General features: G+C 43.3%; 1 protein-coding gene across 1 annotated transcript in view; it reads right to left on the bottom strand.

Moving 5' to 3' along the window:
* The window catches only part of LOC112569990 (protein jagged-1b-like), a 60,252-nt gene extending 49,130 nt beyond the window's left edge, over positions 1-11,122 (bottom strand). The window contains exon 1 of the mRNA XM_025248133.1: positions 9,663-11,122. Within this exon, the coding sequence (XP_025103918.1) occupies positions 9,663-10,010 (348 nt within the window). The 5' untranslated portion in view covers positions 10,011-11,122. The remainder of the gene's footprint in view (positions 1-9,662) is intronic.
* Positions 11,123-23,998: the final 12,876 nt, after the last annotated feature.

Below are 23,998 nucleotides of genomic sequence, written 5' to 3'. Positions count from 1 at the left end.
AAAAAGTTGTTTCTCTCCTCAAACGCTGGGAAAGAACGAAATCCACAAGCAGAGGAAAAGCAGAGCTAGTTGCACAAGGCCCCCCCTCCCCTTCGAAAAAAAGCGGCAAAAGAAAACAGCACAGTGAACAAGGGAAAGAAAGCGACAGGGCTTACTATTAGGTGCCTACGTAGTAAATTCCGTAAATTCTGAGAGAGGCTACACTGACACAAAAGTCCTCACTGAGCAACCTCCTTTCCCAGTCAAGCGCAGGCGCAAGAATATGTTCGCATTTTCCATAGAACCTATATCGCTTCACTGTTATTTATACCCCTTACCTTCCCCACCCCTAGTTAAGTCTCCCGTTTCTGTCGGAGGAATGCTCGAATCATATATTTTTTTTAAAACACAACGGACACTTTATGAGCAAGGTAAATATTTTTAACATTCGTACATTCAAAATGTGCATCCTAAAATATTTAGGTACCACCGAGCATTTACTTACTGTCTCTCAGTAGTAAGGCTCCGCTCCCCACCCACCCCATCCACAGTTTAAAAAAAACTCCCGAGCTGCACACTGGCGTTTACTCTTGATGTAGAAAGGCTTCAATCTTCTCCAGATCCTGGATTCGATACTCTACCCGACCTTGTCCTCGTCCATGTCTTGCCCAAATTCAGCTTGGGACCGGCCTGGCAGCCGGCCTGCTGGCTTTCACACGCCAACACAGTTCCACGTCAGATTGTTTCTGTTCTTAGCATGTTTTGCTTTGTGACATGCCACTTACATCTTTTTGGTTTGAAACTATGCGCCTCCACAAACGTTCGCGCGTGTTGTGTGTGTGTGTGAGAGAGATATTCTCTCTGGCATACTCTCATCCCTTTTTCCAATCGTATTCTCGTTTTGTTTTTAATTATCTCGTTGCATCGTAAACTTATTTGTGCCATTTATAGACGTTCAAAAAGATTTCGATTCAATAAATAGAAATTTATTATGGCATATTTGGTTAACAAATGGGGTTCCTGGCAAGTTATTTAGATCCATCGAAGCCATATAAAATAATGTAAAAATAATAATGAAATATGCAGCACAACTGATTATATAAATTGCACGAAAGGGGTGAAGCAAGTAGATGTGTGTAGTCCTGTATTATTTTCTCCTTTTATCAATGACTTGGCAATTAAGATAATTCAGAATGTAGAACACGGAGCCTCCCTATCTATAGATTATTTAGAATTGTTTATTTTACTATTTGCTGATGATGTCTTGATAGGTGAAACAATGATTGGTTGCAAAACCAGTTAAATAATTTAAATGATAAATAATTTAAAATCTAAGTTTGTTTATAAGCAAATTAAATGAACGATAAGTTTTGTGTAGATGGCAGGAGTGGTAAGATCACATCAATAATAGAAATTTTCTTTTTATGCTACATATGGGATCTTAAGAACTGTTAAAAAATATTTGCAAATGGATCTAGAGTACTATCTGGTGACGGTTTTGGCTAAATTTAGAGTTCGGAAATACACCATATACCCGAAAGCCCAAAGACGTTAGACCACGGACGTGTGTAGGTGGACTGCTGTCTGTCTGCCGAGACCAACGTTAGCCTCTTGTGAAGTTCTCCGCTGTTAGTCTCGGTGAGCCTAAACAATGAATGTGACTAAACCGGAAGCTTTGTACAAATCTGCCTCGTTTTAGTAGTTAACTGGAAAAAATCGTCTGCCAACTGTCCAGTAATACAAGTTCGTGGCTAGACTCAGTCAAGACACAGACAACATCCGAGGTAGAAGCACTCTGATCAGTGATAGCTCACTGTTGAATAACTGTTGAATAAGCTCTCAAGAGTTTATTTCAGTTTGAGGTAAGGCTGGACTGCCCGGATACAAGCACAAGAAAAAGAGAGAGGTGCAACAAGAAAGCGCAGAATTGGCTGCCAACAGAATGAAAGGCCACTGAATTATTGCTTTTCACAAGAAACAAATTTAAAAGAATGTCGTCTCATCGATGCGGCGAGTCTGTGCTGTTTGTCCATTATATTTTTAAAGATGAAAATTGAATCATGACATTAATTTAAAATAAAAATATCACGATCTCAGTGCGCAGACATCGGTAGCAGACACCTTAACGAAAATCTAACATTACTGATCAGTTGATCCTCGGGAAAAAGTCAGACGTCGGTTAAACGTTTCCTTTTGCACTGGCGCTCCCAACGACTGGCGGCAGGGGGCGCTGCTCGTTGACTGACATGCGTATAAACAATTTTTGCTAATAGTTACGATTACAGGACAATTTATTCTGAGTGGCGAAATCCTCAAAGGACACCCCTCCTATCAAAAGCTCCCTGTTCGTAATCACAATAAAAGCAAGGAGGACTCATTGTGTGTTGATGGATGACAGGAAAGACGCGAGAAACTTCAGATCTTGAAATGATTGGTCTGTAGGGGGATGTGTTCTGAAACGCAGGCGCACTCAAGCAGGAAGTGATCTCATCACGCGAAAATGTTGCATAGCTATTCCTTTTTATTTTCTCGTTTCTAATGGAGACAAAACGCTATTGCGAATAACATACGATGCCGGCATTATCAAGATTGACTATAACAGGAAACAAAATCATGTTTCGCTGTGCGGTCATACGTGTAAGAGAGAGAGAGAGAAAGAGAGAAAGAGAGAAAGAGAGAAAGAGCCTGTGTTGCTTTAAATAGTCTAGTCAGTAACGCAGCGTGTAGCCATGGGCGTTGCGTGCGTATGTTTGTATGTGTGTGTGTGCGCGCGTGCGTCTCGCTCATCTTCTGTACGTATAACTCATCCCCTTGTTTTACAACTGACTTCTTCGTCTAATAAAGGTCACAAAGGGTCGCTCGTAAACATCATCACAATGCTCACTTTTGAAGGATCGCCTATTTCTGACCAGAAAAAAAAAACCTGAACTGACTACGCTTGCCCGGTCAACTCGCCATCAAATGCACGCGCACACGTTCGCGAGCGCGCATTTCAGGAGAAATGTTCAGTCCAGCGAAATCAAAGAATCCAAGAGAGGCAACGGATGGTGGCGCGAGAAGCCCTTGTAGTGTGTGTCTCATTAGAGCTGGCCGGAGCTCGAAAGCTTGCGACCACATCTCAAGCGTTATCAACGACCAGGCTTGGCCAGCGCTGTTCCTGGAATAAAATAGAAGATAATAGACTCGCCAAGAAAAAAAAAAGCATCACGATTTGTTCACACTAACTAGGTCTTGGAGTATGAACGGAACGGGGAGACGTTGCGAGACAACTAATGACAGACTTGGTTATTTTCAAACGAGGCATAAATAAGTGGAAGGTTACATAGTTACCGAATAGCGAGTGAGATCCTGAGCAGTTTTTGTTTTCGCTAGGTTGTGCTGCAAGTTAAATATTACTGAAGAGGCTTGAACGGAAACGTGTGTGAGAGACGAAAGGATTACATTTTCTCTGCGAGATGATTTGGTTTACATGCAGAGTCCGAAATTATTGCGCCTTCACTTCGATTTTTAGAAACTTATGAAGACCGAGCTTACCGTTTGTATAGGTAATAAGTGCTGTGGCGTGGTGGGTTGGGCGTTTGCTGGTTCGAAGCTTTTTTTGGGCCTGTTGATGGAACCCTACCCCTACGCTTATTACCTTCAGCAGCCACAGAGGTATGTACCTCTGTGCAACAGATGAGTGCCTACGTAATGACATTGAACCTTTGTTTGCTGTAATGTTTGTTTATTTGTGTGAGAGAGAGAGAGAGGGAGGGAGAGAGAGAGAAACGTATTATTTCGAGAATTTGATAAAGTCTGTTTAGTTGGAAATATGTTTTAGTGGCATGGTGTCTACATAGCTACAGTCGTGTTTCACTGGCATCAGTTCTCCAGGCTTTTCCCCCCCCCCCACTCTTTTTTTTTTTTTTTTTTTTCTTTTTCAAATAGTTGCGATTGGGTGACCACTCGGCATCAGCCTTTGGCCCTATGATGAATGGCCCCATGAGCCTAACACCAGGGCAACATGAGCCCACGTGGGCCACCGAGGCGCTGATGTGCGACGCTGTGCAGAGCGGGCTGATGGAGTTAGTGGTGCTGAATGCTGTTTCTATTATTACAGTTTCTCACAGATGTTATTCATAGACAAGGATTTTTTTTCTAAAGCACTTACTTTCATTGGACAAGTGAGAAAGTCACCACTCGCATAAGCAGAAAGTATATCGGATAGTTACAAATATATTTCGAACTCTAATTAACTCTAATTTCTGTGGTGATGCTATAATATTTGCCTAAAAAAGTACACAGGAAATAATTTAGTAGCTTTAAGCCGATGGAGTATTTTTTCTTTTTTGTAGATAAAGGGGCAGAGAGAGCGACAAGAGCTTATTGTAATTAGTGATCGCTTCTGCAAATTTTAAATACTAGTGGAGAAATTTACGACTAATGGCATTAATTGTATAGTTAAGGTTACAAAAGATAATTAGGGGGAAGGGGAAAGAGAAAAATAAATAACGACGAAATATATTTCCCAACAAAGTTTTCTCTTGTTATCTCGTTTTTCTCGATTTCGTTACTTGTTACAAGAGAGAATCGCAACACATGCTGACACTTGGTCTGTCCTTCAGAAACGTCCACACGATAAAGAACTATTAGCCCTTTTCTCCACAGCTGGAAAGAGCGTTCCCTACGACTTCCTTGATTTCGTTAACGAACCTCGAGGACTTGGCCTTAGAGAATTGCCGAGCGGAATGATACTGTGAGGCTGCCTGCCCAGGCCGCGTAAATCATGCACCTTCGGGTCAGGGGTCATCACGGGAGGTCACGTGCTGATGGGGGCAGCAGTCAGTGATAAACGTTGCAACCAGATTCTCCAGCGTTTGCTGTCGTTTTTCATTGTAAAATGTGATCGTGCGGCGGTAGTATGATCGGGTTTGGGGTCGGGTTTCCTGTGAGGGAGGAAGAACTGAAGGAGTGTCGTTGCGCACGGTGTGTCAAGCTTGCAACGTTAACCCTGAAAGAAAGCTTGTCTGTCACAAAACTGATCTGGCTGGGTCTCTTCTTGAAGAGCGAAAATTTTTGTTTGAATACGTCAACGTTGTCATAATTAATTGCCTTTTCAATATTGTTTTCTTTCCAGTCCTATGTTTTATTTATTGTCTTGTCTGTATTACGTTACATTTATCGCCTACTCAGTGTGTTTGAAGCCGCAAAAGAAAACCCAGTGTCAGATTATTATACGACTGCTGTAAAAACTTTCTTGTGCCGGATTTTGTTCAAGCCACATCTGTACAATGGGAAATAAATCTCCGTCTTCGGCGCCTCTGATTCCCGCAGAATGACTAGCACGACTGTCAAAGAGAGCATACGAATTTTGTCGCTTAAGGGGAAAAAAAAGAAGAAAGAAACACAAAACGGCACTCATTACCCCACCTTTTGTCCCTCGTTCCCCCGACTTTGCACCTAAGAGACCCCCACAGGAATTATCCGCTCTGGCTTTGGAGAGTTACGTCAGGGGCAAAGGACGGGGTGACGGTGCGGACAAAGGAATGTGCGAAGATTAGAACAGGACGAGTCCGAGTTGCAGCTGGGCCCTACGCCCGCGTGATTGCTCTTGCACGTACGCACGTACGCACGCACGCATGCACATCCCCAGACGAAAGTGTGCTCACGCACGCGCGCGTGCATACATATGCACAGGCGCATGTGTATACACACGTGTACACGTACACTTACATATACGCAACAATGCACATGCACACAGCGCACCTAGAATACACAAATGCAAAGAGAGGCTATTATATTTTCAGGGTTGTACTGATCCTTTTTCCTATGGTAGAAAGACCCTAGAATACATTTACATTCATATAAAATATTTATGCAAGTATGCCTGTATACTTAATGTCCTTTCTCTAATGTGTGAGATTTTCGATGGTCCGTCATTTTTGTGGCTTGTGTTTTAGGATAGGATTATAAGTAAGGTCTAATTTTATTTTTTTTACAAGACTGTGTCTTCCTCATGCATATATCTGCTCATATCACTGAAACCTTATCAAACAGCTAAAAATGTTCATGTAGCAGACAGGAACGTTTAGACAATTCGCAGGATTAACTTTTTTACGTATTGTATTATTCAATACACAGCAAGGAGACATAAAGGATTGTACATCTTACTATTCCAAGATGTCTTACTACTGCAAATTGCCCCGACTTGTGTGTATTTACTATCTGCCCTTGCTAATATGCGACGCAAAAAGCATCATCGAAGAGACATAGACAAATCTGGTTGTCTCGATGGATGATGACACGGGAAGCGATAAACTAGCGTGGCTTGGGGAGAAAATCGAAGAGATTCAGAGCCGAGCACCCAGTCACCGCCTGTATTCACTGGAGGTTGGAGAGGAGACACAATCTTAGAACTAAAGGGTTTGTCAGCAATGACCGGATATCAGCCGTGACTTGGGCCGCCACAAGTATGGTTGCCGATACAAAAGGCAGATAAATGTGAGTTACATCTCATTTCTGGCGCGGCTCCAGCATCCATGAAACCAAACACATGTCGCGGTGATGCTAAAACACAACGCCGGCGATCGCTGCAGAAAAAAGGTTTATGGACCCTGAATTACATCCTGTCTGTTTTTCAGCACACGGTGGCGCTTTGTCTTCGTAGGAGGAAACCGGGGTGTTCAGGATAGAACCACATCCTTAAGGTTTCCGTAAGTGGGTCTTTCAAAGAAATTGGCCTTGAAATATGTCAAAAAGATTTATTATCCATGTAGGTGTGGAGAGGTGGGCTGGAATAGGTAGTGCTGAAGTGAAGGAAGACTGTGTATTATTGTATAGCATTGCTGCCAAAGTGTCTCGTGTACTAATGCATTAGCTAGTGTGTATGTGAGGTCTGTACTAAATCAGTATCTGTATTAGAGGGTTTTTTTGTTTGTTTGTTTGTTTGTTTGTTGACTCACACTTTACTGACGGGATATGCTAGAGAAATAGGTTTAGAAGTGTCATATGAACTTTTCGCCAAATTAGTTGAACTGGCCGTGAAAAATTGGTAATAACAACTGACTGTAAAGTTTTATGATTTACTAATAATTATCAAATGCTCCTTTTGAAAAGTACAGTTTCTTTTCAACCGCGACATTCAACAGCTTGGACACTAATATGCAACTCAAATATCTGCAAAATCTTTACTTCATGCTTTGGTTTCTCTTCTGCAAAAACTCTCGAGCCCTTGGCTGCCATTTGAAATGACGCCTGTTGTCCATAAGAGGTGGCCAGAGCTGACACACCTGGTGCAATGCTGGGCATAAGAGCCTCTTCCACCTGGCCACCTGTCCTCGTTTACCGATTAATCAGTGACAAGGATCGATTCATACTTGGCTTGTCTTGAGCCGGTCAGACAGCACAATTAGCTCTTCTTTCTTGCTTGCCATCGCCACGTCATGTATCTCTCATACCTGCACTTTTCCTCCCACACCCCCATGCTCTCTCTCTCTCTTTACGCACGCGCATTTTTTCTTTCGCGCGCGCACACTCTCTGCATATTTCTTTATCTGTATCTTCTTCTCACCCATCAAACACACCAGTCCATACAGTCAACAAACCATCTCACATGCACATGTACACCAAAAGACACATCACAGATATTAGAGATGATGCATCCACACACACACACACTCGCGCACGCACACACCCTCACACATATCTTTTTCATACAAAAATGTGCACTTACGCGCACAAACACACCGCACACACACACTCTCTCTCTCTCTCTCACACACACACACAATTCCATGCATAAATCTGCTGCTCTGGGTTATCCAGCGAAAACAAATTCGATCGTCGTTTGCGAGAGTGCGAACATCGAGCTCTTGCAAACGCTTGAATTTCAGTTTATGCACTTCATTTAAATAAATATGGGACACGTAATATCGTGATGTTTGTTTGCGTCTCAAACATCTCTGTACCTTTTTAGGTCTCTCCTCGGGTCTGGTTACAAGTAGGCAGGCTTTACGATGTCGTGTGCTACCTTTTAAGTGCTTTTTGAACGTAACAGAGAAACATGCAATTAGGAGGAGGGACATAGTGAAACGGAGAACTGGGAGGAAGAAATAAAGAAAAAGAATAAATAAAATGATGATAAATCAAAGGAAATTTCAATGACACACCTGCTCCTGTTCAAATGAGCTTTTAACGGCGTCATTTTGTGATGATGATAACGGTTTGTGGCAGCGCACAATCATCATCAACTTGTTTAGTGCTGATTGACTTTTTATTGTTGTTTTTCTTTCTAGGATTTCCTGCAGTTGAGGGAGTGATGGGTAGTAGGTAATATCGATGTGTAAACGTAACATCTGGTTCTTTTTTCTGAGAGATATTGAGTGTGTCCGTGCGTGCATGTTTCTTTGTGCTTTAGCGCAAATGCTTGTATCTGTGTGTGTGTGTGTGAGAGAGAGAGAATGAGAGATAGACCGTTGTTTTTATTTGCTGCGGGACAGGATTTTCTAAGTTTGAATGCACTTAAAGCGCCTGCTATTTGTCTCGTGTGCTGTAAAGCAGCGTGAAATTAGTTTTTTTTTCTTTGAAAAAAAAAAGGCTGTAGTTCCCTCTTCCTCCCCCCGTTACCTCCATCTTTCTCCACAAGTAGAGTAATACTTATATTTACTGCATACAAATTTTTGACAGGCAGTAGTCCAGAAGTCTTGTCATTTAAAACTGTCTGCTCTATTTAGGAGGAGGGAGATAAATCGACACCACATGGCGAAGAAATACCTATACAGACAAGGGAATGAATTTTTGTGTCATAAATGGCGAATATGTAACAACCATAGCAAAGTACTTGTTTTGTTAGTTGGTCTAGTGTTCACGTCTGCTGCCTATGAATAGCGTTTAAGTAGATCAGTTAAGAAACAAAGTGTTTTCGGAAATGGATTTTCAACAATTTTGTTCGTGGGAGTAAATTTACGACCTTTTTTTTTTTTTTTTTTGAAAAAACCCTCCATTTACTTAGCATCTGCTTTCATTCACGGCAGCGCTGGGTATACTTGTGGTGACAGCAGCTGGTTAAGTTCATAACTGTGTGTTAACGTGGCTCACTTTATCAGTGGTGTTACCTGATTGGCTTGAAGGCAGGACAAGATAAAAGTATTAGCCGCGTGCGCCGATAATTTGTTGGCAAACTGCGGTATTCTTGAATCACCACTCACACACACACAGAGTCATCTAGTTTATTTGTCCTTCTATCCACCCGTCAGTGTGTATGTGTATGTTTGCTGTGATGGTGTGCACACGTGCTTTAAGTGCATAAATATGCAAAAGGGCAAATAACTGAGTGCGGATGCTCGAAAGAATGCGCACCTGATCATCTTTTTATGTGAGCTCTCAACGCACCAAAAATACTTTAGCAGTCGCTTGTAGTATTAGCAGAACAGGAAATTCTTGCAGTAGGAGTCGATTACCTTTCATCCACTCTCCTCCCCCCACCTCTTTCTTTCTCTCTCTTAGCTTTCACGAGAAGCGAATGATTATCAAAGTTATTAATTATTGTCTTCTAGTCACATTTACGGGAAAGAAATATTATCTTGCTTTACCTTTAAAAACCACATGACGAGTAGAAGCATGAAATATAATTATCATCTAAAGACTGCTGTTGAGAGTTTAACAGAAATATTTTAGTTAACCAATAACCTCTAAAGACTACTTACTGTCCAGGCAAAATCAAAGGGTAGTTTGAGGCGGGTGACGGTCGTCTCTAGCGGGTAGGAAAAGGAGTTGCCTCCAAGGACCGAGCTGCTGATGTTGCCAAAGGTGCAGGGGCCTTCCATGGAGACGACGGCCTGGTATTCCTTCAGACACACCCGGAATAAGGTTTCACACTGATCGGTGCACACACCTGCGGAGTTCCGGGTACCGTCGCAGCACGTTCCGTCCGCCAACTCTCCGCGTGCGTTACGTAGCGACTGTAGCTGTAACTCGAAATACCCGGACGCTGTGCACTGCCCCACCAGGAAATGCAGAAACCACCAACACCACCACGGTGACGACGAACACATTGTTGACGTCGACCCCCTGAACTTGTTGTACACAGTGTTCTTGTCAAAGAGGCCTGTCTTCACAATTAGTTGTCACTCCATGAATAGAACTGACAAAATACTGCATTTTAAGGAAGGAGGAGTGTGATCTTACAGAATATTGTCTAGCCTTATCTGCGAAGGTAACCGCAGAATCTGGAGAGATCGAGGTGCGTGTCGCCAGAAGGTAAAAACCAAAGTTCTCACTGTCCAGCGAGAAAGCCCGAGATCCATGCTGATGGTTTAGTGTACGAACGACGATGCCCTCTTTAGAGTCATGTGACTTGTCAGCGATTAGACAGTGGTTGGGGAGGCACAACAACCTTAGCTCCCGTCAGCTGCAGCATCAACAACCTACACCACGGCGTGGCGCTCTCCTCGTCCAGCGCTGCCGCCTCAGCAGTTATTTTTCGTCGACGGCTTTCATGTCGGGCAATGTTTTGAACTCCCCGTGTTCCTGGCTGGCACGACTTCCTAGCATGCGTTTACACATCAAGACAAATCTTCCCAAACCTTGACCTCTTCCTTTTTACAGCTATCAATTTTTTATAACTTAGAAGAAAAAGAAAGCATGCAGAAAGACAATTTCTCTTGCTTTTGCCAGATTTTACCTGTCGTTTCTTTGTTGTGTGTTCCTTCAGTCCATCATTTGTTGTTGTTTTAATTTTTTTTTTTTAAATCCCGATCCGGTGCGTTTCCGTGTATGGCAAGTCCTTTTCTGTAAGTTTTCTGCAGGTAACGGTTTGAAACCAGAGGCTGCAGGGCCCGTTCTGAAGGTGCGGGGTTTGAGGGCTGAGGCAGAGAGAGAGAGAAAACACACCTGATGTCTGCCCGTCCAGTTGTGAACTGCAACTTCTTCCGTCAAGTTTCCCTCCTGCACGGCCAAGTCCGTTGGAGGAGCAAGTTGCTGGAGCAACACACCACACGCACGCACGCGACGGCGCGCCGGAGTGTAGTCGAGGCGGCAGGACTGCGCATGCCCAAGTCAATTAAAGGGACTGGAGCACGCGCAACTCATGTCCGTAGCTCACCATCTCTCTCTCGTTTTCTCGCTTGTTCGCGCGTGCTTTATCTCTCTGGCTTTCTGTATCTCACTCTCTTTTTTTCTCTCTCTCTCTTGTTTCTGATTTCGTCTCTCTTTTTCTCTGGATGTCTCGTTTTGTCTTTCTTTCGCTCTCTAACAATCTCTCCAGCTTTCTCTCTTTCTGTCGTTCTCTCGTTGCCTACGCATGAGTGCGTGCGTGCGTTCGCACCAGTGTGCTTGCTTGTGCTAGCGTCCTTCTTTTCCGTTCCTAAAGCTGAGCGGAGAAATGTATATCTTTCAGAAGTAAAAAAAACCACCAAACTATTAGAAAGACAAATTGCGCCGCATTTTAGTTCAGGCCACCTTTTCCACTCCAGCTACTCCTCTCCCCACCTCATTTGAAATTTGTCTGATGAAAATTTGCCAGTATCTGTACTTGGAAGTTACAAACAATTCAGTACACATAAAAACGTTCATTGATGAGGCTGCTGAGATATCTATAGGAATTTTATTATGCGTCTGAGGTCTTCGATTCACGACAGTCGGGTAGCCTGCAAGGGAAATCGGGTGGACAGCTGGGTGGTCAGGAACGTACAGTCCTAGTGTAGGTGGCGCCAGTGTTTCTATGGGCTACGTTCTGACTGCGTGTGACTCGAAGTTAAACTCGTCAGAAAAACGTTCAAAACGTTCCTTCTCGGATAGTTCTCTTTTCGGGGAATGGCGAAAACGTGGGATCACACTCACCAATTAATTCTGTTTTTGCTTGGAATGTTACAGATTTAAATAGAGTAATTACAAGGCTGTCAGTATGATTCTTTACAAAGCGGACACAAACATACCTTAGTGAACTGATTATCTGTCGCATTTAGTCTTCCGATCCATATAGGACACATAGGTGTAACAAACATGCTTGTACATTTATTGTGCAGATTTCGTGACTGGACAGGAATTGGGTTAAGTTGTGGTTAGCTGGAGAAGATATTGTTTATATTTTGACGAGTGCTTGTTTATTTTCGTTTAAAAACAGAACACGTTTTTATGTTTCTCACATTTAATCTGCAAGTAAACTTCATCCAGCTTGAAGTTTCGGCTAGAAAACATTTTTTTCTCACTTTAAAGCTGCAATAAAATTTTATCCTAACAAACATCGTTTTAAGACGAAAATATATTCTTTATATTTTCCCAATGAAGGGAAGGGCATCTTTGGTTAACAAAGCTCTGGCATCCACCATACAAATTTTTACTCGCTTCACTGGTCATCCGCAGCATGGGATAGGAATCCTAGGACGTCAAGTGGGGGAGTTGGGGAGACAAGGGTGAGATGGGTTGGGGTGGGGGACTTCCCAAGGCTGGTTCCTGCGCACCTGTGGACCTGTTCGGGACAGTCTGGGAAGAGAGGGTCAGCGAGACACAGTGGGTCGGGGCCGGCTGGGTGGATGGGAAGATGGGAAGAGTTCGCGCGCACGCCCAGCACGTGCAACGGTCACAGCCGCTCGCACTGCGCTTGACGGTGAACTATGATGCTTCGACGGAATGGCAACATAGGAACTCAGCAGAAGAACTCCGGCGTAGCTAAGAACTTTGAACAGCGTGAAACTGATAAATTGCTCCGATACTTTGCAATTTCTTCTTTTTCATCATCATCGTCATCGTCGTCGTTGTCGTGTTTTGCTATTGAGTTATCAGTATAAACGCTTGGAGATGGAACTATAGTGAAAGATTGGAAATGTTCAATATATTTCTGAATGGTAGAGTAACATAGGAATTATTTACGACGTTATGACTGCATTGATGTTTGCAAATATGTATATTATTATAGATTATAGATTATATATTTATTTATATTGTCACAAAAGCGACAAGTTTACCTGAGATGCTTTCACATTTCTTAAACTGAGTGCTAGGAGACCAGAGTGAAATTCGTACATGTGTACCTTAATACAGCTTAATACAGCCAAATACAGTTGTTCCGAAAAGCTCGATAATAATCTTCTGTTGCTGTATTCCCCAAATTCCTGCTACAACCCTCTGACACATCCACAGTCCAACCTCTCAGCTAACATTCTAATCTTTACGCTTTTTCCAGATCCTCCTTTCGTCCTTCCTTCCAATTTTACTGCTTTCCTTCCATTTGTCTACCAATTTTTGTTAACGCATGTTCAGTTTTCACTCTTGTAATCTGTCCTCGCTGGGCAAGTTCCTGTAGATATGTCCTCAGCCATCCCTCCATAGTTCTATACGCTCCCTTTCGAGGCTGCACTGCATAAACATTCGGATATCTTTTGTTTTTCAACACATACAATTATCCATGGGATCCGTTTGCTCATGGAGCTTGTTGACACTTATTTACGCACAAGAGACACGATCCCTCTCATAGACAGCCCCTCCACTACTCATACGCATACCAGCGCTCGCGCCTGCGCAGTCTGTGGGTGATTAAAATCCTCCAGGGTATTGAGAAGAACAAATTGAAGGAATGTTTTCAAGAAATGTGATTAATAATTAATTAGTCCTTCGCTTCATTAGGCGTCCACGGAAGGAGAAAGGCGGTGATGGGTCCCCGGCTCGACCTGCGGCATGAAACGCCGTCTGTCGCCGACAGGCCGTGGTATGGGCGAGTGGGAGGGTGGGGGATGATGTGGGCGGTAGGGGGGAGGAGGTCGGGACAGTGAATTAAGCGATGTTTGATGATAGCTGTAAGTCGCAGCATGCATCCTCATCCCCAGACGTCGAATTAGGTGTTGTTGGAAAATCCTCCTGCTCTTCTGAACCCTCAGTGTTATGAGACGACACTTATGCAGCACGTTTTATTGCACTGAATTTTTTGTATTTTGAAATATTGTTGCTTTATTTCAAAAGCATATAAGGCTATTTACAGATATATGTCTTTAGGTTTGCCATTTAATTTGTCTTTTAATGAATATTCTGAAAACGGTTGTATGATACTTGGAATGTTTTGTGTTAAAACTTATTCTTGTCTTATATAAACACATATCAAGTAGATCTAGGGGCATATTTACTTCGACAGTAGAGAGAAGACGCCAGCAAGGACGAAGCAGCACTTGTGGTGGTTGTGCCTGTATGTGGCTCTTGTTCACAGACCCAGCTCCTTACCGTGAAGTAGCCCTCGTGTAAGCTCACCACTCTCCCAGCTACCACCAGCTGCTTATCGGAAGTATTGCCCTCTGTCATGTCCCAGTCGGCCAAAGACTAAGAAACTAAGAATCAGTTTGGACGGCTTGTGTGTCCCTGTTAATGTCCAGCTAGATGTCTTGTTAGTGTAGATGCACTGTTTGGGTGTTTCGATACCCTGCTGGGCAGATGCCACGTCTTGAGTGTCTCGATATCCAGTTTGTTTAGGTGCCATGTGTGCGTGTCTTGATACCCCTGTTTGTGCAAATGTCGTGTTTGAGTGTCTCGACGCCCTGTTTGTCGACGTGAACGTTCTCCGTCGTTGGTAATTACGTCGATCGCTTGTGCAGAGCGGACAGTGAGGACGAACAACAGAGCTCCTGGGTCTCGTTAGTTGTTTTGTGTGTGTGTAGAGGTTCTATAAATTCACTTGTGATAATCGTAGTTGAGGAAAAGCTAGTTTGGGCGTTTACTTATCCTTTGTGCTTTTTGAGACGCGAATATATATATATTTTTTCAATCTATGTGATTGTGTCCGCATGGGATGTGTCTGTGTGCGTGAGAAAGAATGTGAGGAAAGAGGAAGAAAAGGAGGAAACAGACGATAAAAGAAAAAGAAAAGGAAAGAAGGGAGGTCAAAAGAGAGTGGATGGGTGTATGTAGGGATAACAGAGTTCCAATACATTGCTTCACGATGGAGTCTAGACGGTACAAATGGCGTGCAGTGTTTTGTGCGGGTCCCTGCAGGCCCCAGTTGACGCAAGCTTGTGTCAACAGAAGGAAACTCTTAGACCCCGTGACGACTGTTTAATTATTCAAGAACATTCATCCTGGACAAGATATAGCTTCTCTCTTGCTATCGACTGCGCATGCGGACTGTTCAAAAATGTATTTGTTTTGTTCGCTGGCGCACTTTTCGTCGCTTGAAGAGACCAACCTGCTAGACGCGCCTGCTCGAATCTTTAATTTAAACAGGAAATTCATCGTTGTTCTTGTCCATCTAGCGGAAAGCACCGCAAAGAATGAATCGAGTGAAATTTTCATAATATCCGTTCACTCCATAAACATTTATTGGGAGGAAGTCTGGGAGTACAAGGCACAGACTAGTCGTCTGGTCGAGAGGAAGAACGGGCCCGGAGTTCAGGTCTTGCGGGCTGCAGGAGCGAAGGCTGCCAGTTGTCTGCTCATTCATTCGTTAATAACTGGTTCTTCTAATCCTGTTTCCTTGTCTGAATGTTTGGGTGCGAGTTTGTCCGTCCATCTGCTTGTTTGTCTGTCTGCTTTTTGTTTGTTGAGTGGGCGGATATAAAGGAAAAGCCAGGGACGACATTCAACGTTTTTCTCCTTTTGTTTTTTGTTAGGGTTTTTTGGGGAGAAAAAAAAAGAGACTAACTGGATGAGAAAGGAGGGTGGTGTTTTCAACGAGTATATAGGAGGTACAGTAGGAAGACTGAAGAAATATGAACAGACAAGTAGCCCTTACACTGCTAGTTACAAGCAATCGCCCCATTAGATTTTCTCCAAACTCTATTCTCGTATTCGTTTTCTGCCACATATGCATTGCTCAAGGAAAAACTAAAGCTGTCTACGTCCCTCTCCCCTACACCCTGCCACCACTACCACCCTTTTATCTCATTCGAGGTCGTCATGTGATTGGGTTTGCTGACACTGTAAACAAAAGTCTGACAGGCAAAACACAGATGCTTTCGTCTGTGTTATTAGAATATCGAAGCACTCTCTGTCGCTGATATTAAAAATAGTATTTAAAAACTGATTCTACAATAACAACATTGTTATTTGTACACGTCCTTTTCATGAGATCTTACTGCGCGACTGCGATCGCTAACGGTCCCACGGGTGGGTAACGGAAGCCTGGGAGTGCCCGTCCTACCCGGAACACAGCAATCCCCTGCCTGTCTGCACGAAAACAGATGAAAGCCCGCAGGTCCATGTTGTTACTAGTACGTTCACCTGTCTGACGCTTTAGAAGGCCATTTCATACATGATTTTAAACATAGGATTTTTATATCGTTGCTTTTTGTGGTACGGAGGGTGTACTGGGGCCTTTTCTTCTAGCTTCCCCTTTTTTGACTTATGGTTCTAAAAATGTTTTGCTATGAGTTTCTTTTCTTTTCTTTTTTTTTTTTTCTTTTCTTAATCTTATTCTCGTTCTTGTTGCTTGGCCTCCTTTCCGTACTGCTTTACTCAAGTGATCGTGTCCGATGGCTGTTGTGTTGTTTTCAACAATCTGGCTTTTGTCGTTACTGTTGTTGCTTTTTCTGATGCTTCTACTGCCGCTGACAATGATGACCTTTTCTTTCTCCTCATGTTTTTTCCTCGTTAGCAACAAAGCTAGATTCTTCCACACTCCAGGCCAGTCTCTAGTTGACTTCCCCGTTTCCTATAACATCGTATGTCTCATTAATAACAAACTTAATTAAGACTTTGTGTGAGTTTGGGTTTTTTTTTCTAAAACTTGAGTTGAGGTATTAATTGTGTCAAACGTGTTGTTGCTAATTTTGCCAAAACAAAAACTGCTTGTCAGAAAATAGATCACAGTGACTTTTGAATCATGCATATTCAATCAATTTATTTATTTTATGTGAAGGGGAGAAGAGGAGGTATGTGGCCCACATGTTGTACCACGTGTTTGTGATGTTTCTAACACTCTTTGATTTACCCTATGGATCTGCCATCCTGGTTTGCGAACCTCAAGCGTGAGACGATAAAATACTTTATTTATCCCAGATGGCAATTAGTAGCAGCTGAATAGGAAAGCAAGAGCTAGAACCACACAACACAACAACAACAATGGACAATGCCATAACACACTCGTACCCACTGCACCAGACAGACCTGCATACAATCATGATTGAGACTCGCATATTATCTATATTCATTCGCACACACCAGCGTTTACAAGTCGCACGGTCGAAACAACGAAGAACAACACAAATCTGTTGGTCCTGCATGCGACCGAATTTGATGGAACACTCCCGACAGGACATGCCTCTCATCACGCAGAATCGCAGATACTTTCGAAAATGTTTTCCGGTTATACAGAGTATGAAGGTGAGTCTGGCCCGTCCCTCTAACTTTAGAGCACGTGTATATATAACGCAGTTCAATCTGCTCTTGCCCTTGGCTGGTATATTAAAAGAAAGAAAAAAAAAAAACAGATGAACGAGAAGGACATCACATTCTCTATATGAAATTTATGACTTTATATTATATGACAGTAGGCTTCCGAGCACTCTGGTTTCCTCCCCTTCCCTCTCTTGTAGTGTGAAATCACCTCTCGGTTGAAGCACTTTCCCGACAAAGCAAACAAGCAACCAGCCAGACAGTCCCATCAAAACGCCGCCCAGCTAAAATAGTCCTACGCTAGGCAGTGGGGATCGAACTTTGAACTCGAATCACTTGGAGGGGGAGAGTTGGGTGGAGGAGGGAAAGCGGGAAGAAGATGGAATCGAAGACGCCGATGTTTGCAAGCTTTTACGTCTTTGCGTGTGAACATCGAATTCCTGCCCCTGTAACGGAATTAAACCAATTTGTTTGTGAATTTGCATGTGGGGTTGTTCCCTCTTTCGTGTTGACTCGGCAGAATTAAAAATTAACGTCATCGAGCCGGGTCCAACCTCTTATGAACCTCAGCGACAAGAGGCAACCCTGTCATAACATGCCGGGTGACAAGTAAGAGGTGAACGAGGCGAGGGGTGGAGGGCTGCAGGGGGAAGTAGGGGAGGAGAAAGAGGTACAGAGGAGACGACCTTTGCCGACCAATTGCCTGAGATCGATGACCGGGCAGTCCACCAGTGGTGGGTCGGGTACTCCGTTTCACGTTTCAAGTTTCGTCTTTGTTGCCTGTTCCCTCCATCCTCCATCACTCGACCCCTGCTTTCATTTCCCACCCCTGGGGTTTTTTGTTTTTTTTTTCCTCTGATGCCAGTTTTTTTCCCGCTTGGACTTGGGACATATACAACATCTAGACGTTTTCACATTGATTAGGGCGGTCCGGTGGCGTAACGGTTAACGTCCTGTCACCAATACAGTGTAGGTTCGCTGTCCTGGGTTCAGCTCTCGTCTCGGGCATGTTGTTCTTTCTCTGCAAGTGGACATTTGTTTACAGGGCTGGCTGCCTTGCCATGATATAGCCTTCGTTGCTGGTTCGGTGTAAAACACCAATTCCCCCTTCCCATTGATTTATTCTTTCAATACTCCTATGCTCACACTGAGGACAAATCCGATCATATGCTGTAGTTTCCGGCTGGACTGTTGTTAACAGTTTTGTGGACGTTTATTTGTTTTTCTTGCTGATTGTTATTATCGAGGCTTCTTTTTGTTCTGCCAGTTCTTCCTTTTTTTTTTTTCTTCTTTTTTTTGGTCACACTTTATATGTGCGAGCTGGTTGATTTATTATATAACAAACTCCTTCCACCTGGGGATAATTTCGCATCAGGAGAATATATGAATGGAGAAGAGGTGAAGTAGGCTGGGGGGAAAGAAACCGGAGTACCCTGAACTCCCCCTACCTCACACTAACGTTTTTATGATTTGAGTTCATCGGTGACAAGCGCTGGCAGGCCACCCCCTAGGTGCATGCGTCATCTCCCACTTACATGTATCTACTACCTCCGTCTTAACATACCCTTCTTGCCTCCTCCTCTCCCCCACCCCCACTCATTATCTCACCCATTCTTTCATTCATCTTCTTTTTCTCCCCCTTACACTCCTTCCTGCCTCGGGCTCGCAGCTCAGTCTCATCACATACATCGAAGCCTGAAAGTCTTAAAAGCTAATGCGTGAATAACATCAGTTTCTGACAAGAAAAGTTGCCTGCAAATTACACAGAAATCTGACCGCAAAAGTATCTTAATCCCCTCGATTTTTCCCTCTGAAAGCAAGCCAGCCATCCCCCCTCCGACACAAAAGAAACGAGTAGAAGCAAATAAGAGCCTCAGAACCGACTTAGGCTGATGTGTTTTCTGCAGCCAGGAACAGTTCCCAGCTGCTTTGTGGAAAACAATGTGTTTATCGCCAAAGAGGCATTTTCCTCCATGCTTCTATCGAGATGCAGAACTGGGACTTGGGTAAAGGGGCTCGAAAATGTCTGAAGACTGGAAGATTCTGCTAATGATGAATTGTGTCTTGGCATTAAGCTGCTCTCCGAAGACTCTTGGAGGAATCTGGTGTCAGCGGGAAAGGTCTCTGCACAAGATGGATGCGAACTTATCCCCTCCATATAAAGATCCCCAGGCGAAATAGATCGTAATATCCGGCTAACGGCTTTCCCAACATGCTAAGATTAAGAAATAAATAAACCTCTTAAAACGTTCGATATACAGCATTACTTCCACGTGGACAATAAGGCATAAGGCAAAATAAAGTTATGTATTTATTGATTACAATTAATATCCGTTTTTAATTGTTGGGGGGTGGGGGGTCATGTTGTTGCAAGTGTATATTAACATTCCTTGCGTCGGTGTGTGTGGAGGAGGAGGGGATGATGGGAGTCATGCTTGCTTTCACAATGTCACATTCATTGTGTAGGTCTGAAGAGGGGAATTACGTTTTCAAAGCGGTTACATATGAAGTGAATACCTTCTATATAATTCATTTAAGTCTGTTGGTAAATTATTCACTGGCCAAGCATATATTTCATTTTCACACACACACATTTTCAATCCTTCTGTCACTCTCTTTGTCTGTCCATCTGTGTCTCAGTCTGTACGTCACCACCTCCTCATAGTACAGCTTCTGCTCACAGCATCACCTCATCACCTTTCTACACGACCTGAGAGATACACTCATCCCCATGTATTTCACCGGCTCCAAGTAGCGGAACAGGAATTTCCCGCCAGTGAGAACCGAGCAAGCTGTGCACACACTTCCATCTTTTGTCGTCTTGTTTGTAGCGGTTTCTGGAGGGCGGATCCGCGCAGAGATATCGGACAAATCGACTTCCTGTCCAGGAGTCTAGAAACAAAAGCAGCAGCCCCCTGCGCGCGTGCGCCTGCACGTATGTCTGGCGGGTGGCCTGGTCGCTGTGTTTTGACACGAGCCACCCTGGCTTTGTTGGCGGACAAGAACTCCCTCAAGAGAAAGGCTCAGCAGCGTTTTGAAGCTTGAAGCTCCTTGTTTCTTCTGTTGTTTGTCGCTAAACATCTGATATGCAGCAGTCTGGGATCATTGGAGAATTAATACAGTTTCTCAAGGGGATAGCGATAACTGTTGGAAGGTCGTCAGCCCTTATCTTTCTTTCCTCCTCTTCTTTTCTTTTACCCTCGGCTCTGTTTGTGTGTGTGTGTGAGAGAGAAGCAGACAGGCAGTCACATTAAAGGAGATGCAAAACGAAATAATAAAAAAAAATCCAGCATCGTATTTCGGTGTTAAGAGCGAAGAAGACAGAGGAGAGAGAGGGAGAAAAATCAATCATAAACTATAAACAACACACATTCCTTACAACTACTAAATAAAACATGGTTACTTAAACAGATCTTTGAGATTCAGGTATTTAAACGGCTTTTGAAAAATCATAGTGCATGCTTTTTATAAATGCTATAAGCAGTTAATTGCTACTTATAGTGAGGGATTTAAACTAGTCAGCTTTTTAATCCGTTCCGACATCCCAGTGCGAGTATAGAAATACCCATTGGAGGAATAAGGGTTATAAAATAAAAAAAATGATGTCCCAGGATCACATGTTAAGGTCAGATGGAGTCACTAACGCGCTAGAGACAGAAGCACACAGTACTCTCTAACCAGGGGTGGGAAACCTTTTCCTCATTAAAGCACCATTTTAATAGTTATGTCATTCTCGGGCCACAAACTTATTTACCTAAAATTAGTCTGCCCTGTTTGGTCAAGCTGTAATTTCTCTGTGTGTTGACACTTTTGTAACGTGTGCAGTCCCACTCTGCCTGGTACTGCTGTCCTGTGAATCCCCACAATCCACCTTTGTGTAGCTATGTGGGCGAGAAATATGTTCTGCTCCTATGAAAAGCATAGCGAAATAATACGTCCTGATGGATAAATACATGGCATTTACAAACTGTCGAAACAGACATTCTTTACATGCAGAAATAAATTTATAAACCAAACGAATTTTTACCAGCCAAAGCTCATTCTTTGAAAATCCATGATAGGATTAATTTCTACACTTGTAGGCCTGAACTGTATACTAAGGTGCACAGCAATGCTGGCATTTTTATTATTATTGTTGTTGTTGTTATTGTTGTTGTTGTTGTGTGAGCCGACGAGGTCGAAGAACGCTGCACGCCTTCTGGAAGTGGTCTACCATCGGCTTGAGGTCATATCCGTGCATAATTTTCCAAAATCGTCCAAACTTGGCCGCGGACAGCTGACGAGAAGCATGCGCGTCTGCCCGTCATGTACTCATAGGTAGGAAAGCTAAAAGATTTACTGAAATCTGCGGTTGCCCTGACAGTCCGGATCAAATGGCGGACCTCGAGCCGGTCGTTTCTCACCCCTGCTCTAGACTGACGACAGCGCGGATCCACTTGCTGGACAGACGATGTCACAGAATTACACTCTAGAGACAGACGATGTCACAGAATTACACCTAGAGAATGACGATGTCTCAGAATTACACTCTAGAGACAAACGATGTCACAGAATTACACTCTAGAGAATGACGATGTCACAGAATTACACTCTAGAAACAGACGGAGTCACAGAATTACACCTAGAGACAGACGATGTCACAGAATTACACTCTAGAGACAGACGCTGTCACAGAATTACACTCTAGAGACAGACGATGTCACAGAATTACACTCTAGAGACAGACGATGTCACAGAATTACACTCTAGAGACAGACGATGTCACAGAATTACACTCTAGAGACAGACGATGTCACAGAATTACACTCTAGAGACAGACGATGTCACAGAATTACATCCTAGAGACAGACGATGTCACAGAATTACACTCTAGAGACAGACGATGTCAAAGAATTACACTCTGGAGCAGGGTGGGCTTTTATTATTTCCCAAGGGGATCTGCATGACAGAAATTGGGGATGGTACTTTTAGAGGTGGACTAATATAGTTTAACTCAGTTTCGACTTACGTACTGTTATATAGTATATATATACTGGCGGGCGGGCCGCCTGCAGAGACAGACGATGTCTCAGAATTACACTATAGAGACAGACGATGTCCCAGAATTACACCCTAGAGACAGACGATGTCCCAGAATTACATTCTAGAGACAGAAGGAGTCACAGAATTACACCCTAGATAGAGGATGTCGCTGAATTACACAAGACAGGGCCGCCATCACATGTTCACAGGAGCTTCACAGCTACATGATAATTTGCGATCAACGCTTGGGCTGATACAGCAGCAGCGAAACAGTAGGATTCCGCTAGGTACAGCGCAGATACCATCCCTCCCGCTTCCTCCTCTTTTTCTTCTCCTACCTCATCCAGCGGACGAGCAAAATTAAAAAAAAAAAAAAGAAAAGGGACGACCACAAGTTTAATCAAGCGATGCAGCCTGTTCCAGCTCCCCGATCAATCGTGGACACATCTTGGCCACAGCGGACGCAATCAGGCAAGGAGTTATTGCGGCATTTGATGCAGTGGTATCAATTAAACACGACCGACCGACCGCGCCTAGCGCCATATTTTGGCAGTTGTTCGACATTTAGACTTCTCATCGCTTGTTTTTGTGGAGAGGAGTTAGGGATTGCAGGACGAGATTGCGAAAAGAGATGTTCCTGTTGTCCCCTGGTTTAGTTTTGAAGTTTAGTTTACAAGCTTCTGTGATTCGTAGGAGTTTGTGGAGCGTTTGAAGAACTCGCAGGACCGCTGTACATTTCTTCTTCGTGAAGAGTTTTCTGACAGGTTTCCTGATCACATTATTGAAATTCATCATGTCTTGTCAGAACTAGAAATTACTGTCAATATTTTGTTGCCTGTAATATTCCATCAAAAAAAATAACCCAACAACTTTTACCTCTTTGATCCGTTCTAATACTGGACCTGTGATGTGCAAAGGAGAATTTGCAGCCTGGATCGCAGCTTCTTGCTACATATTTGGTTGGTTTATTTAGTAGGAAAATGCTTCCACCTTGCGGCGATTTCGCACTATGAGGGAAGAGGGAGGGGAGGAAACAGGAGTACGCATAGAAAAACCCCGAGGTCCAGCCCTGTGGACAGGTGTCACATAGTATCCCGAGAGAGATCTGAACCTTGAACTGCATTGCAGTAGTGACAAGCTGTCATGTTAAAAAAAAAAGACTCACGAGTTAAAAAATATGTGTAGCTAAATAAGTGTTTAAATACTGAGCTATTAATGGTTAGTGTATGCGTTGAAAATATCAGTATTTTAACTAATTTCTTCCTATCCCTAAATTAACATCATTGCCTAACCTCAGCAGAAGTTTTGGGTTTTTCTCCAACATATAAACTGCACAGTTACAGCCAGCAGAGAAAAGTGACTATAAGGCTCAAACAAAGTGTTTTTATCGCTTAGGAGGTTTGTTAGAGAGGATTAACTTGAAATATAGAGCGACTATACACTTGCTCACAGCATAAACTGCCATGAACAGTTTTCAAGCAAAAACTTTTTGGTGATCCTGATAGAAGACAGTACCCTGGTGTGAGACAGGTGTATTGTGATTTTTGTGTAGAACATAGCTGTCAGCAGCGACAAAGCATTTCTGCACACGACAGAAGCTTCACATCAGAATTTTCAGCCAGTGAATACATCCGGCGAAGGAAGACATCATGGAAGAAGGAGACAAAAGTGCGAGGGACCGTTTGGAAGATTCTGGAGCTTCGAGGGA

This window comes from Pomacea canaliculata, linkage group LG8 (genome assembly GCF_003073045.1).
Source record: "Pomacea canaliculata isolate SZHN2017 linkage group LG8, ASM307304v1, whole genome shotgun sequence".
In the NCBI taxonomy this organism is placed as follows: domain Eukaryota; kingdom Metazoa; phylum Mollusca; class Gastropoda; order Architaenioglossa; family Ampullariidae; genus Pomacea; species Pomacea canaliculata.
The sequence above is the reverse complement of the archived record's forward strand: the minus strand, read 5'-3'. Positions and strand labels throughout refer to the sequence as shown.